The 16,854-nt window shown below is 40.0% G+C and overlaps 1 protein-coding gene across 1 annotated transcript; it reads left to right on the forward strand.

Moving 5' to 3' along the window:
- Positions 1 to 1,478: 1,478 nt before the first annotated feature.
- On the forward strand, positions 1,479 to 12,245 carry LOC308285081 (kinesin-like protein KIF2C; the record flags this gene model as incomplete). Its single annotated transcript, XM_080725801.1, has 19 exons — positions 1,479 to 1,545; positions 2,661 to 2,755; positions 3,032 to 3,122; positions 4,720 to 4,836; positions 5,022 to 5,119; positions 5,555 to 5,650; positions 6,124 to 6,178; positions 6,456 to 6,618; positions 7,080 to 7,170; positions 7,326 to 7,389; positions 8,093 to 8,184; positions 8,394 to 8,536; positions 8,778 to 8,991; positions 9,749 to 9,859; positions 10,547 to 10,614; positions 11,132 to 11,219; positions 11,307 to 11,375; positions 11,721 to 11,856; positions 12,199 to 12,245. The coding sequence occupies exons 1-19, from the start codon at positions 1,485 to 1,487 to the stop codon at positions 12,243 to 12,245; spliced, it is 1,899 nt and encodes a 632-aa protein (XP_080581927.1). The 5' UTR covers positions 1,479 to 1,484.
- Between the last annotated feature and the right edge of the window lie 4,609 nt (positions 12,246 to 16,854).

Below are 16,854 nucleotides of genomic sequence, written 5' to 3' on the forward strand. Positions count from 1 at the left end.
TTTTTTAATGTCAAAAGATTTCCAAAAAGTGTAATTAAAATAGGCCTATACATTGAAAAGAAATTCAAACAATTCTCCCAAAATAATTTCATGAATAAAATGTAAACAATTAAAAATAAATTCCACCTGTAAGCAGAAAGGGAAATTATGGAAGACAAGCAATGAAACTTACTGTTTGAGATGATGCACACTGGTAAGTGCTTGAATTTCACAGCTTCTTGTTGTAGCCTACCTGTATGAGTAGTGACAAATGAACATTAGAATAGCTTGTGATTGCATTTTGGTATTAATAATAAGTAGGCCTACCGTAGCCATAGCTTACATCAAATGAATGAATATGAATGAGTGAATGAATGAAGGGCCCAATATGAACACTACAGAATCACATCACGCATATTAATTGCAAAAATGATCAGCAGTATCCAGGGCACTGAGGGCAGGCATTGGAAGGCATGTGTAGCCTGTCTGTGTCTAGACGGTGTGCTTGTGTTTGTGATTCACCCATGGTGTAAAAATGTTCTGACACTACCACCGTGTGGTGATGAATGATATTGCACAATTACTGCTTGATTGAATGGAAATACTTTATGTTCATAATTTTGCATATTAATTGGTAACAGTGTGTCTTTATAAATTAATATCAAGTCATATAGGCTATTATATTATATTACGTATAGCAGTCTGAGATCTTCAGTTTCAGTGTATTTTTTTAATTCATAGTGCAATCATCTCCCCAAGGGGTTTCTGTGCACTTCACACCGTAATGCAAGGGAAAAAAAGATGGGTTTTTACTTTTTAGCCTAGATTTAAATTAAAATGTCCAGAGAGTCAGCCTCGATGTCAGTTTTGAGGGAGAGCAGAGCATTCCAGAGATCTTGTACTTTACAACCCCGCCCCGTTTCCAGTCAAACGCCAATCGTCATCAGCCTAATGATGACAACTTCCTGTCATCCGACCAATCGGGTGTTCCAAATGCCGATAAAACGCCAAAGAAGAAGACGGCAACCAATCGGGTGTTTTCAATCCGGACGACAGTTTGATTCAAACGGTGGCGAGTGTGTTGTGTGTTTGTGTTGCAACTACGAGTCGGCGTTCGTTCAATAACAAATTTATTTTTGTAGTGGTAAGTAATTAAGCCAATGTTTTATTTCCTTAACCAAATGTTATTTAGATGGCCTGTTGTTTAGATAATTGCTATCTCTGGTCCATAACTACCTAAACGCTATGGACCGGCTGGGCTAAACAAATGCTATGTTTTTACCGTGGTCCAGGTGCTCAAACGTTTATGTCGAGGACCCCCAAATTGACACTATTATTGGCTCGCGGACCCCAATTTGAAAAGATATGCCAGGGACCCCCGTAGAGAAGATATTTATTATTTACGGCTCTATTGCGGTGTTCACAACAAGTCACGGATGTTCCGTTAATGTCCAGTTTGTTTCTTTGCCGTGTTTTCAGCACAGAGCCACTTACCTCTCGTAGAAATGGAGGCACTGCAAATTGGAAGTCTGCTCGGCCATTCCGTGCAGATCAGCAGGAGCGATGGTGAGTCCTTGTGAAATGTCAATTTTTAGGTGTGTGTAGTATTAAAGTGTTTTCTCCCCTGTATTTCCATAATCATTGCTAGAGTGTTTGTTCAGTAAATGACTGACTTCTCCTCTCGGCAGCAGCATACCACCATCCCCAGTATGTCTCACACCTGAAGCTGATTATCTCAATCAACAATATGCAGTTCATGTCAGTCTATGTACATCATGCTAACCACTGTCCCTATCCAAAATGCACTTTAAACCAAAGCTTACTTGCCCTATAGACCAAGGCTCTAAAACGTTTTAAGGCAGTGAGAGAGATGAAGCAAACCTTTTCAGATTCCATAGTTTCATTATCAGCACAATCATCAGTGTATTTTGGATTCATGTCAATTTGTTTTCAGATATTTAACCACTTGAGCCGTCATTATAAACTTGACCTTTCACTCTGTACATAGCCTGCTCTTTTCCCCCTCTGCACTAAACCTCTTTGTCGAAAATAACCGATCTAGATCTGCCATTTTTGGCTACAGTTCTCAGAATATGGACACTAGGGTTCAAGTTAATATAAAAAAAGGATTGGAAGATTTGGAGGACCCCTTGTAGTAACTCTGAGGACCCCCCTAGGTGTCCCAGACCCCCTGTTGAAGACCCCTGCTATAGACTATTTCTGAGTTTCCAACTTTCCATCATACATGTAAAAAGCAATTGCATTATCAAAAGATGTAACTACTTTGATGCATTTACAAGTGCACAGCTGTTATCAAATGAACACCAGTCTTTGGGAGAGGGAAGCGTGTTGATTTTGACAGGAAATTGATTTAGTGTTAGCAGAACTTTGAATCAAAATTTTATTTAGTTTGCCCTAAAGTAGACTAAAAGGAGGCACCTGTCACTGTCAGCAGGGAGTGTTGGGGTGGGAGGAGTAGAATGAAGGCTCTATTCTCCTCACTGCGCGTCAGGTATGTCTGTAGGATGCAACAGCAGTGACCACAAATGTGTGTAGGGAGGGATCCATTTGACCATAAGGACTAAATTGGGAGGGGAATAATATGCATTTTTAAGGAGGATTTGTGGTGGTTCCCTTGATTTTCAACTCTAATCTAAATTCAACATGACTTATGTAACCAGGCCGAGTTCATTCTTCGGTGGTGAAGTCGGTGGATGAAGCCAAAGGTGCAGTTATGGTGGAGTGGACGGAGAGGAATGCAACCAAAAGGAAGGAGGCGAGTGTCCATGTCCACACTAACTAAACTAGCCATACTGCCAGTCACTGTCATGTCCAACACCTATGTAGCCTGTAATGTTTACTGTAACCATACATACAGCTTGTCAAGGCCATCAGTATATGAAGTCCTTATTCCTTAACTCAAAGTTTCCTCTTGGTCTTTATGGATTTGTAGTCAGCCAGGTCTACAGTCCTAATTTATCCCCCCTTGGTTTAGTAAAAGTTTTACAGCAACCCTGTCTAACCTCTACCCATTTTCCTCTATGACGCACAGGTTGATTTGGAAGACCTCTGGGCCTTCAATGAGGAGCTCCTACGTCACCTAATTTCTTCGGTTGTGAAAGGTCCCTCTGTAGACAAGGCAAGTGTGAACGTTGTTTACATGCAGTCAAGATATGGATCATTTTCATGGACCTTGGCATTTTGCTTTATGTGAAACTGTCCTGCACTAGCCTTGTTTGTGCCCATATGTACATGTAGGCTACATTCTTGATTATTTTATTGCATTTTGTTCCCCAATTGAGTCGGTAACCTGATATGAAACTGCATGTCAGTTGTCTACTGTCTCAGGACTGTGGACCTTCAGAAACCTGCTTACCAGTGATATAATCAAAACTTTCCATGCTGGAAGCCATTGTTCTTGTGTTAATAATAAAAATGTCTTAAGTGAAATGTGTTACATGAGTTCATATTGTACATTTTGTCTGTCATGGTAACTATCAAACTGTCTCAATTTCTCCTCGCAGAAATACATTAGCCGCCTGCGCTCGTCTAGGATTCCTGCTCCTCCAACTGGTATGTAAATTGGTTAATTCATGCTACACCTGAGTCGACTATTTTGCCATTATGTATGCTGACTTTTTACAATTTATTTCTTTTAAACCCAAGCCTTTGCTCCAACAGCTGCTGTGGCTGAAGAGACAGGTTGGCATGCTATAAATGTTTCTCTTTGTAAGGCTGACAATCACATATTCCTTATTAAGAATTCTCCATAAGGTCATGAACCGGTGTTTTGTGGCCTGTTGGTGAAGTCATTATGTAGCTCATGGTGATCACGTCTGAACAGTTGACTTTACTTGCAGGTTCATGGGGTGAAGTGAACTCTAGGCTCTGTTACACATGCATCCTAGTTTAATGGGTTTATAAAAGCCTATCAGTAAAGGAGTATTGTACCATCACACAGAACATGTGTAGAATGTTTAGATGTGTGAACACTGTACATTTCTTATCACCATTTCTGTCTATGCAATGACTTTATACTCATGCTCCCTTGTCGGCAACCCCTGTACATGAAATATTCAGGTTTTCAATTGATGACATGATCACCAAATCTGAAAGGTGCTCTCTCTAATCAATGATTTATTTTTTAATCACCTGCTGAGCTTAGCTTTTCCCTTTTCTGTGGGCGTGCATGTTAACCGACTCTTGTAAGGGTTGTGGAACACTTACAACCTTTTCACTTAGACTGGCTTCCCAGCACCGATGCAGTTGTCTTTCGCAAACTGCTTTGGCTCTGTGGGTCGGAAACCCCAAGTCTAGTTGCACTTGGGCTGCTACGGCTTTGTTTTTTTCCAAGTGCATGCTGTAGATGACATGATTTGTACATAATGTGGAAAAGGACTCTACTACAATCATTACTATCACAACTGGAGTTGCTGTTTCACTTATTATGTGTTCACTTGCTTAGTTTCCAGGAATCCGACAAGGCAGACGTGCATGTTTGTGGCTCCACTTCAAGCCGCATTCCCGGAGCAAAGTCGTTCAATCCCTGTCCCACCCCCCACTGTACCTGGTTGGTATTTACTTTTCTAAATAAATATTATGGGCTAGAACATTGACAAGTACTTTGGCATCCCCTACACTGAAGATGTCACAACCCATAGGCAGTATGCTCTGTCTGGCTACATGATGAGACTAGAGGCTGCATCTGCATATTTATAACTAGCATCACTCTCCCCTTAGTGGCCACCAAAAAGGTGAAGAAGGAGAGGGAGACAGCCTATCCATATCTTCCCCCTGAGGAGACCAAGGAGAATGCAGAGTCCCAGAACGATCATGTCAACATGCCTGTAGCCAGAGGTCAGGATTGAAGCCACCAAATGTTTAGACAGTTTGACTGGGCGGGGGGAGAGTAAAATCGTTTTCACTGTCCAATCAGTAGCTGAGCTACAACTTGCAAGAGGCTGAAACGTGTTTTCCTAGCAAAGGACAGTTTGGTTTAAGTCGTTTTATTTACTGACTGTAATGTTGCATTATGTACACAGGCCCAAGAGCATCCATGGCTCCAAAGGATAAAACCAAACCCAACAAGAGGATTTCTGGTGTTGTAAAGCCGCCTGACGCTCAAACCAAGAGGGGGAAGGTGAGATGCTCAGGAATTATGTTAAACTGTGGTATAATTCCTAGTGAATACAGTTAATTGTCAGTCTATGGCTAACATGTGAAAGAGGTCTCTACACTGCAGGTCGGCATTATTATATTACAATTTGTGTCCAGCTGAAATGGGAGGGGAGCCTATTATACAGCCCATGGGTATTCGGTCACCAAGTATAGGGTAGCAGTGGTTGAATGAGGGTGCAAAGCTTGTCAAACCCTAAAAGCTTGCTAAATTGAAATCGACACCGGCCTGTCTAGAGATGCGCTGTATTGTACTAGCATCATAGGCCATTAATGGCTGACTTGTACAAATCGAGCTCTTATTGCATGGCCAATATCTGCCTGGATGAATGGAACCACAGTAGCATTAGGTGAAAGTAGCTGGACTCAAATTTGGTTTAATTCACCATTTATCCTGTAGTTTGGAGAGGTCTTCCGGCCCCACCAGAAGTTCTATGAGATGATCGAGGAGTTCAGAGAGACCCTGGATGTGAACCCACCCACAGTCATGGAGGAAGTAAGAATCAACTTTTTTTGCATATGGATGATTGTAGCATTAACCCATAATCGCTAATGGGAAAGGTAGTTCCTATTAGGCCTGCAAGATATTGGGGGAAACGAGCTATAATGGTGACTATTTTGATGATGACGATATGATGGTTTTGAATGTCTTTCTGCCTTTGGTTTGCTGCCAATGTGGAACCCAGCCAATGAATAATAGGCCAATAGTGTGTGAGCACCCTGACACATTGGAGAAATTAATTATAATTACATTCCAACATTGTTTTACTGAAAACATTGCACCTGGCTACAGCTGCTATTGATAATGAATATAAAACACAAAAATTCAGTTTTTCACTTTTAAAAATTCTCTAATCTAAACAAAACCATCCTTTATACCTGAATCGATTTTTGATATTTTGTAGCCCTGTGAGATTGGCACATCATGTTTTGCTGGATCTTAAAGCTGAAGTTCTTTCTCTTGTCCAGGCTGAAGATCAAAAGATATGCGTGTGCATTCGCAAGCGGCCATTCAACAGCAAAGGTATGTTCAAAGAAGAAATGTGATGTAAAACGTGGTCACTTCTGCATGGAATGACATGTGCAGTACTAAATGTACCAATGAAATGTTCTGTCTGTGTTGGTCATCTTGGTGCTCCCATGTTTCTCACCTTTAACCACTTAAATCTATACTTGACTGTCAGCAAACTCATGGGAATACAGTATTGTTGCTGACAGCACAAGGACCCTGTAGCATTCCTTTTTCAGTGGTACCATATCAAACACTAATGCAGAATTAATTTTCAATCTCATATTCCCAGAACTGGCTAGGAGAGAGATAGATGTGGTCTCTGTTCCCGGCAATGGAACTGTGCTCGTCCACGAACCCAAGACCAAGGTCGACCTGACAAAGTACCTGGAGAATCAGGAGTTCCACTTCGACTACTCCTTCGATGAGAGCGTCACTAATGACACGGTCTACAGGTAATTACATCGCCTACTTTACTCCAGTGGTTCTCTCAACATTTTAATTTAAAGGAACTTAATTTGGTATCCAGGCCACGGATCCGTGATGGTACAAATTGAGCTAAATGTAGCTGGAACTCTCTCGGACCCCTAGCCGTTCTGGGACCCCACAAAAGAACCACTGCTTTACTCCTTTGTGACACTGAGAACCACCAGCGGGCTCTTTAGATCTCAGCAGTTCCCTACTCTTTGCGTTAGTACTGTGACTTTGTGGGAATATTTCCCTACAGGTCATTGGTGTTTAGACTTCAATTAACCACCGGAAACATGGCTTCCCTGTCTGGGGCCAACATTCAGCAGAAATGCAAGCTCTATACAATGCAGCGCAGTGTGCTGAATAGTGCAGAAAAAAGGCAGAGGTTTATGCAGCCCTCGGGAATCCAGATACTTAAGTGGTTATTTTTTTATTTATTTCATAGGTTCACTGCCAAACCCCTTGTTCGGTCAATCTTTGAAGGTGCCATGGCAACGTGCTTTGCTTATGGACAAACCGGCAGTGGAAAGACTCATGTAAGTGTGCAGCGTGTTTACAATGCATGATCTTGTGTTCTCCAGCACTATGGGTTGAATCTTTAAATTGAGGCTACCCTGATAATACTAATGTATTAGTTAAAATGATCTTTGAGCCTATCCTGATGTGCTTATGTCGTTTTACTTATTTTCAGACGATGGGAGGTGACTTCTCTGGGAAGCGCCAGAACAGCACTAAAGGCATCTATGCCTTGGCAGGTAAGCCCTACTCATCAAACGTCATACCAAAAATGATGACTTTTTAAAGGGGTGACCCCATGGATTAAAGGTCACCATGACTGATTTGTCACATGTCTTCTATGGGAGGCATGTCATGCACCACTACAACGCTTCGCAGCACAATGCATGTAGATTTTCCTTTTCAAGTTATTAAAACTAGCAATGCAATCCGATGTTCAAACTTCCAATCTTCCTAATGATCTGTTATTTTGTTAAAGCCTCAAATCTTTCTATTCAATTGGTTGGCTGTATGGTTATGGTTGTAAGGTTATCGTATGAAACACAGGCAGTTTCAGAAATCAAAGATTAGGACCGGGGCCTATTATGTCCGGTCTTGAGTTCATTTTGCTTCAGTCCATGCAGCCCCCACTAGGCTAGTTGGGTGTTAACCTGACTTAAAACCTATATATTTTGTTGACTGGGGTCCCCATGGGTTTATACATGCTCTCCTCCTTTTAAATCAAATGTCTTCATTGAAAATTGTTCACAATGTGTTGAGAGCCTAACCGCTTTTACAAATGACCTGCAACGGTTGCTCAATCTTAAAGCAGAGGGACCAATTTGATAAATCTTAAAGTAAAAGCTGCTACAAATATGATGGAACCCTTTCATTCCTCCCTGCTGACTAGAGCTAAATTCGTTATTTATTTTATTTTTTATTATTTTGTTGTCCCTTGCGCAGCCCAGGATGTGTTCGCCCTCCTTAACAGCCGGAGGTACGCCTGCCTGAACCTCTCTCCATATGTTGCCTTCTTTGAGATCTACAATGGGAAGGTATGAAAACATATTCATCTAATGCAATCGTTCTTGCATCCTTTTAGCAATTTTATATAAACTATGATATTAAATGTTTTGTGTAATGACATGGCCTGAATAGGGATGACAGGGTGAAAGTAGTTTATGTATTGTTTGGGTGTGTGTGGACCAAATGACCCCAACAAGTGTTCTGGTAGGATTGAGTGAACTTGTGTTTGTCATTTCAGGTCTATGACTTATTGAACAACAAGGCCCAGCTGCGTGTTCTGGAGGATGAGCGGCATGAGGTTCAGGTGGTCGGCCTGCAGGAAGTAGGTGTCTCCGTAGCCGAGGACGTCATCAAGATCATTGAAACTGGTAGTGCTTGCAGGTACATAGTAGGGCTGAACTAAATAACTATACGGTTTGTGAAGTAAAGCCTCTTAGCCCAGCACCCACCAGTCGACGTGTGTTACTCAATTCCAAGTAGGGCTGTATGGACGACACAAAATGTCACCATGTCGTCACAATATCAATACAGACGTTGGTTTAAAAAAAGTCATCCATAGTTGCAGCCCTGCTCTAGATTTCTCTTGCTCTGTTCCACCATCTGTTCGCTTCTGTCACTCTAGGACGTCTGGCCAGACGTCTGCCAACGCCAACTCCTCCCGCTCCCACGCCATCCTCCAGATTGTCCTGCGAAACAACAACCGCGCCAAGACCTTGCACGGAAAGTTCTCTCTGATCGACCTGGCGGGAAACGAGCGAGGCAACGACGTCAGCTGCAACGACCGCGCCACTATGGTGGAGACCAATGAGATCAACCGCAGCCTGCTGGCCCTGAAGGTAAAACACTGGTGTCTCTGAAGAAGCAGTGTTGGTGGAAGGAATATCGTTGCAGCTGGGCAGAACCTTGTGTCCATATTCTAACTTCTTGGGGTTTTCCTCTGTAAATTAACACCCTGCTTGATCATACTACAGCGTCTCACAAAAGCATCTAAACCGCATTGTGAGCTCAGCTTGTAGATCTGCTGCTTTTTCTATTTTTGAATTTTAACCCTGAAAAGTAACATTTTTGGGCCATTTCCATTTTGATACTTGAAACGTCTACACTACATCTCAGCAAATACAATTTATCAGCTTTAGTTGAGGTCGCATATTTAGATTCAAAACAAACTTAAGCCCCGTTTTCAAAAGATTGATTGTTTTTGGTGTGTTCTTTTACTTTGGTACTTAAAGTACATTTTGTTGCCATACACTTGAACTTTTACTCAAGTAAAATGTTGAATACATAACATGTATTTTTATATTACTACTTTTAATGTTCCACAAATGCTCTGAAGGTGCTGCAAGCAAAAAGCTAACAAAAAGCTCAGTGTCCTTCAAGGACATCTAGAGCCAGTGATTGGTTATTACATGAATCTATGAGCGCCAAATGTATTTAAATGAATTCTCTGCTATTAAAAAAAAATCACACTCAAATAAATATATTCTATTCCTTACACATGCACTCAATGTATTCGTTACACATTTCTGTTTCTGTCTCCAGTAATTTGTGTGGTCTGGGCTCTTGGTGAATAACATGTTGCTCTCACTCCCACAGGAGTGCATTCGCTCTCTGGGAAGGAATGGTGACCATGTGCCGTTCAGACTGAGCACCTTGACCAAGGTGCTCAGAGACTCCTTTATCGGTGAAAAGTCCAGGACATGTATGGTACGTATAGAACAATTCAAATGCCTCCTGTATGATATTTATACAAAGCCTCCTGTAAGATATGTATACATGGAACAATTAAAATGCCTCCTGTATGATATTTATACAAAGCCTCCTGTATGATATGTATACATGGAACAATTAAAATGCCTCCTGTATGATATGTATTTATACATAGAATAATTAAAATGCCTCCTCTATAATAATGGATGGAACAATGAAATTGTAGATAGTGTAAGTATTTCTCCCTCCAGTTACTTGAAGCAACTAAACATTTATATACTGTAACTAAATATGATAAATTACGTATATACTAAATATGCATACAAAAAGGAATCAGACTTGTCTTTTTTTGCAAATGGATAATGTCAAAAACATAGAAGCAACTAACAAACTGTTTGCTAGAATGACCCCCTGCTAGAAGTTTTATGTAAGCTCAGGCTGGTTAACCAACATATAGGCTCTATAAAAACATCATAGGCTAGCAGTTAATTATGTTTGCATGTACATACCTACTTGCTTTGAAGTGCCCACAACCATACAGATACACTTGTACTTGGATCTTTTAACTGCAAACTTAACTTTTGAGAAATATCTGACTGACCATGCTATTGAAATGATGGTGATCAGTCAGTTAACCAGGTATATTAACATGCATTTACCTCCACCTTGCCTCCTCCTCTCCAGATTGCGCTGTTGTCTCCAGGCATGGCTTCCTGTGACTACACCATGAATACTCTCCGCTATGCGGACAGGTAGACCTTTATTTCATGCGACTATATCATGGACCTACTACACCATTGGTCCCATTTGTATACTCTTGAGTTGACTCTAAAATGATCCATAAACCCTGAGGACACACAGCCATTTTATTTCACCAGCACAAAATTAGATCAAAGTTCTTGCTGTAGTTTCTGTCCACTCAGTTGGGCAACTGAAGAATACATAAGCATGAAGCCGAAGGAGATACAAATAGACCCATAGGAGATACCAATGGACCCATAAGGAATAAATTAAGTCCTTGAGAAAGTCTTGCACATACCTATCTTATAGAAACTACAGTTTATTTGGACTAGTGTAGTGCCTGTTAGCAACATAGTAGCCTTGGGAGCAGGCCGGTTTTGGAGAAGTACAGCTCAATCATTCAATAAGATGAAACCCTCAACACTGCTTTTCCATTCCACACCTGCCTGTGTGAACGGTTCTCTATGAAGACGGGACAGCCATTGCATACAGAAAAGTCATATTGAAGTGTTTTCTTGTAATTTTTAGGGTGAAGGAGCTGAACGGTCCCAAAGCCCAGCGACCCACCAAGGCAGCAGAGCCCATGGACAGCAGCTCATCAGAGGAGGAGGAGGAGGTCAGATTGGACGCAGATCCCAAATAATCTAACTGAAATAAGTTGTCTTACTCGTCTCTGAACTCCTGTCATTCTTTTCCTCTGCAGGACTCAATCCAGTCCGACCCCTTTGCCCTGGTGGCAGAGCTAGAGGATAAGATCCAGGGCGAGCTACAGGTAGAACTTCCCTTAACTAATATAAAGAACTAACAGAAGTCCGGGCCATTGTTTTATTGGTATCCGGTTCAGTGTTTAATGCTTAAAGTTGTTTCTTCAATATTGGATTTTGACACTTAAACTAATCCCATGTACTTTGGTAACCCGGGTCACTCACAGATTTATACTTGAACCCCTCCTTTTTCCCCTCTCCAATTCTCTCCAAAATGGCCTAGCTCACAACGCAGCAAGGTGTGTTGCCATTTTGGGGGAATGGACTTTTTTTGGCTAATGTTGGTTAATCATGTGTTTTGACCCTAGCATATACGTAACGTGACTCGTCTTTTTTATTTCATTGTTTTCCAGAGAGCTGGTGAAGTGTTCCAGGGAGCCGTCGAGGTTCTGGAACCAATGAGGCACATCTCATATGACGTGGAGTCTGCCCTCCCTGATCTGCTGGAGTATTCCAGACGTGTGCAGGAATATTCCTCCAGTCTTCAAGGTAGGCGTTTGTTTTCTTAAACTAACAGCTTTGAGTATGTCAGGCTTTGCGTAGGTCCATCACAAATTAGTGAGTCCATCACAAATTAGTGACTGAACAAGGAACTACTGAATGCTATAGTATATATAATATAATGTTGTTGGGTTAGGGTTTTTTTTGGTGTCTGTTGGGTGGAAACAAACTCTTACTTTTCAGGATAAGAAAAGAGCAAATCTGCATGCTCAACATGTCTTTTTGCAAGTTTCGAGCTTGAAGATCTGCTCTTTTGATGCTTTGTGACGGTGTCGTATGATAAAAGTAGCCTGGCGTTCATTTACAGTGTATTTTCCTGTCTCCATGTAGCTACTGTGGAGGCTCTGCAGGCTGCTGTGGAGGAGTCCCGCCGCTGAGCTGCCCTGGAGAACGCCTGGTTTTGAATTGAATTTGTCCAATCTGTCATGTTTGTTTGAACTGTTTTAAATGTTTGTTTGAACTTGGAAGTTTTAAATGTTGTAATAAAGTGTTTTGATATACTGTCATTTCTTTGGTTCATGGGTTTTTCTTTTTAACTTAGTCTGAGTATTGCCATGTCTGAGAAATAATTCCTTTAGATAAAAGATGTATTGGGCTTTAAGATATTTTGCCAAGATGGTGGTAGCTCCTAGTGGGCAAGGACCCCTAGAAATTTATGTATTTGGCCAACGACACCGATCTCGAAATATTATGTATCAATGACCCCCCAGAAGCAAATGGCACCTCTCGCATTTTTTAAACAAACATGGCGGCCCCCATACCCGACACGAACAAAATGGAAATACTCAGTAGTACCTAAAGTTGTACTTTAGTAAATGTGCTTTGTTTTAGAAACCTGGTGATGTGACAATAGGCCCATTTTTTTTTAAACATGTCTTTATTGAAATTTACATTGAGAAATAATTTGTACATATTATACTAGATCTCTTTTTTTCTTTTTCTCCCCCCATCCCAAACACACTCATGGCAGTACAAAATTAACATAGTTTAAAAAGAACTAATTACAGAAACATACCATAAAAACAATAAAATAAATACCAACTAAAATAATACAGAAAAATAAAAATTAAATAAATGCAATGTACAATATCTATTCTACAGTTCCAACTTCCCTACCCTACAACTAATATATTGACCTATTGTTCCAAAGCTGCTTCAATGTTTCCTTTATGCATGAAATCTAGAACCTCTCCCAAATCTTATAGAATGCAGCAGGTTTCTTAATTACATATGTTAGTTTCTCGTATGCTAGATTGGAAGATAAATTCCTCAACCAAAATCCAATCGTGGGGGCAATGACATTCTTCCAACATAGTGCGATTGAGCGTCTGGCCTCAAGTAGACAGAGATCAATCATTATCATCTTTATTTTTTAGTGTGCAGGTTAGTGGGTAAATACTGAGTATACATAATTTAGGACAGAGAGGGACTATCACTGACGTGATTTGAGATATATACCGCACCACCGATCTCCAGAATGCTTTAATTTTCTCACATTCCCACAAGCAATGGAATACGGTACCTTTATGTTCACTACACTTATAACATGCATCTGGAAAGTTAGGATTGAATTTATTTAATTTCTCTGTGGTTATGTAAGTTCTCATTATCCAATTGTATTGAATTAGTTTTAATCTGAAATTGATAGTCTGACAATAGGCCTATTAATAGTTTTCCACAAAAACCCTCTTATTAAATATTGTACAGTGATGTACTGTTTCAAATATTGTACAGTGATGTACTGTTTCAAAAGTATTATAAAACAACATTGCACAACAATATGAATTATGATGTTTCTTATGGATTAAAGAGGACTGCTCTAAGATAACATTTTAAAACAAGTCATCAAACAACCCAAAAACATCAAACAAAACATTTTAAATTACATGTGGTACACATGGCTTGTATGCTACTGGGAGGAAGGACATTGGGTTGGTTTTCGTGCAACTCACAGGCTGTGTGATTGTCCATCCATGTCTTAGATTGCAGTGATTTGTGTGTGAAAAACATTTTCACAAATAGTAGTCCTATAATGACGCATTGGGGTGTTGGTCTGTAGACAGCCTCTGGATCACTGGACTCGTCTTCTCTCTAGTCGATTTGATTCTGTTTTGAGTGGCCTTGTCGCCTCCACAGTAGGGAAGGAATGTGTTGGTATCCCAATGATGTGTCAATAATGTGTCAGCTGTAACTTCTCTGCCGACGTTGCAGATTGTGGATATTCCCAAAGTGTTATGGGAAGCCAGCCCACACATGAAGCATATTCCAGGACTGGTCTGATAAAGGTCAGGAAAGGTCAACACTCTTTGGCCACTCTTTAAATAATGAACCCTTATGAGGCTTCTTCAGCCTAAACGGAACTTCCCATGATCCCATCTCGGGACAGAAGAGGGCTGTATATTCCGAGGAGCTTGAATGTATCCACCCTCTCTATTGCCTGGTTGTTCAGAATGATAAGAAGAGGTTTTGGTCTGTTTTTCATGTATGAAACACAGTTACTTCTGGATGAGTTGAATGACCATGAGTTTACAAGGGACAGTTTATAATTTAAATTGAAGGGTTGCTGAGAGCTATGACCCTCCTCCCTTTGACAGAAATACTATTTTCTTTCCATGGCCCTCCTCAAGTGATTAAAAAAAGACGATAGACCCTCCCCCACCACATAAGGGAGAATTTTATACTTCAGCCATTCAAAAATAGCAGATGTACAACCTCACAACACATTGTGATGCAACGTTTTTGAGAGCTTATAGTCTGCTATATTCAAAAAATCTTGATGTTATAACTGCGTATAAATACTTTTACATTTGTTATTGTAAGTATACTGTATTTTAATGCCAATACCTTTGTACTGTTACTCAACAAAAATGTTATAAATATAGGGCGTTTACTACTGCAGTATTTCTACATTGTGTCACATTGCATTTTTCTTTCTTCTCGTATTTCTACATTAACTTGTCTGAGTCTGAGTATTTCTTCCACCTCTGCTTGATTGTGTAAATAAATCCCACATTTATGGGCCTATATGTGCATTTATGTTCATCCTGGCGGATTTATAGCTATACCATTTACCCATATGACCTGTCATTGCTGGTTTCTATGGTAGCACCAGCACAGGTAATCATCCCACTTACCTCTAAGTTCCTGATCACCACATCACCAATATTTTATTTTATTTTAGATTAAATAGATTTTTTTTACTATTTCAAATGCAAAGAATGAAATAATTGTAAAGAGTCCACCTTTAGAGGAGTTCTAGTGCTAGGAGACTAATGACCTTTGCTTAGGCATAGTTCAGAAATGTTCCTTATTGTTTGTTCCTCGTCCGATTAGGACAGTTGTATCTTGTCCCCAGAGGTGTCATTTTAGGGGGAAGTTACCAAGTTAGAAACCATTGCCCTGATCTGCCCGAAAGAAGGAACTGATTTTGAGGTTAAATGCAGACAGAGCGAGGGTTGGCAACCATCCCCTGCCCTAGTGGGAACCCAACTAAGGTCCCTGCTTGTTCCGCCGCTCCTTGCTTGGGTCCGTTTGGGTCATGAAGCATATTCTGAATAGTAAGATCACATTTAACATGTAATTCTACACCCAATGAAGCAACACAGCTCCCTGCCAAACCTGGATTATTTTTATTACGGCCCCTGGTTTGAAGTCAAGGTCATGAATGTCTTACACAAGTGGTACCAACTCTGTTGGGAAGGTTGAAGGTGTATGTTACAATTTCATACCAAGTCGGAACAGTATATTAATAGGATTGAAATGTTTAATGACCAAAATGATCAACAGAAAATCCATGTCATCAGATACTGAATGAAATCCTTTAAAGGCACGTCCTACTTTTAGTTTCTGCGTAGCAAGCAATAAGCCCTCAATATAAACGAGGCAGTGGTGTGAGATGGTTTGAGTGCAGCAGGATTTCAGAATACCATTTGGAGGTGAGTGAGACTTTATAGCTATCATTTATATTGAAATACATTTAATGATGCTAACTGCCTGACACTTTGATATAAATGTAATCGTGATTCATATCATGGCATTAGAATAGATCAGATCATAGATCGAAATAGAATAGGGTAGACACAATACGAGGGAATATAACGAGGGCTTGGAGCACCAAGAGCATATTGACATTGTAATTGTTTAGACAGGACAGCTTTCCATTGATTGTAATTATTTAATTTAAAACAACATGTCTATACAATCTATACTTTAATATAGATTAGGCTTCAATGAATGTATTTTATTTAAAACATACTTTCTTAATGTTGTTTTTAGTTCAATTATTACAGTCAATGAAAAGCTGTCCTGTGAAAAAAATACAATATGCCTTTGCGCTCGATAAAATGTATAATTTCACGACTAACATTAGCTTACTAAAATGGATCTGTTATGGAGTTATTGAGAAATTGACATTTCTCTCTTATAAAGTAGCTTAAGTCATTTTGGCACTAGATTAGGTTGTCTTCTCATATAGTGTGGTCAACCCAACATTGCACAATGAACATACAGTGTACAGTTGAATATTACCATTGCTGCTATAGGCCTAGTAAAAGAAAAAAAAATGGAAACTGTTATTGCTGATATACAATAGGCTACATTGATACATGGTATCTTGTACAAGTTAATGTGACTTCTATTGTGAGCGACTGCTAGCTGTTTTAGTATAAACACTGAGTGTTCTCTGCTATATCATATAGGCTCTACACATGTTTTTTAAAGCTACATATTATGCCTTATTGCACATTGCCTTCTTGCCTTTTTTATACTTTACAGACATTTTTATTTTTACCTTCACTCCCTGCCCTTATTGTACTATGCTGATGTGGACACTGCTGAAGGCTTTTTCATACTTTTTATTTCATTTTCATTATTATCTTGGTTTTGATTAATTTATTATGTATTTAATTATTTTACTATGACTATTGTGAGCTATTGTGGTATTGTAACACAGCACGTTGTGGGACCGAATGAAATTGGATTTAGAGT

This window comes from Nannobrachium achirus, assembly GCF_963921795.1.
Source record: "Nannobrachium achirus genome assembly, chromosome: 5".
Lineage (NCBI taxonomy): Eukaryota > Metazoa > Chordata > Actinopteri > Myctophiformes > Myctophidae > Nannobrachium > Nannobrachium achirus.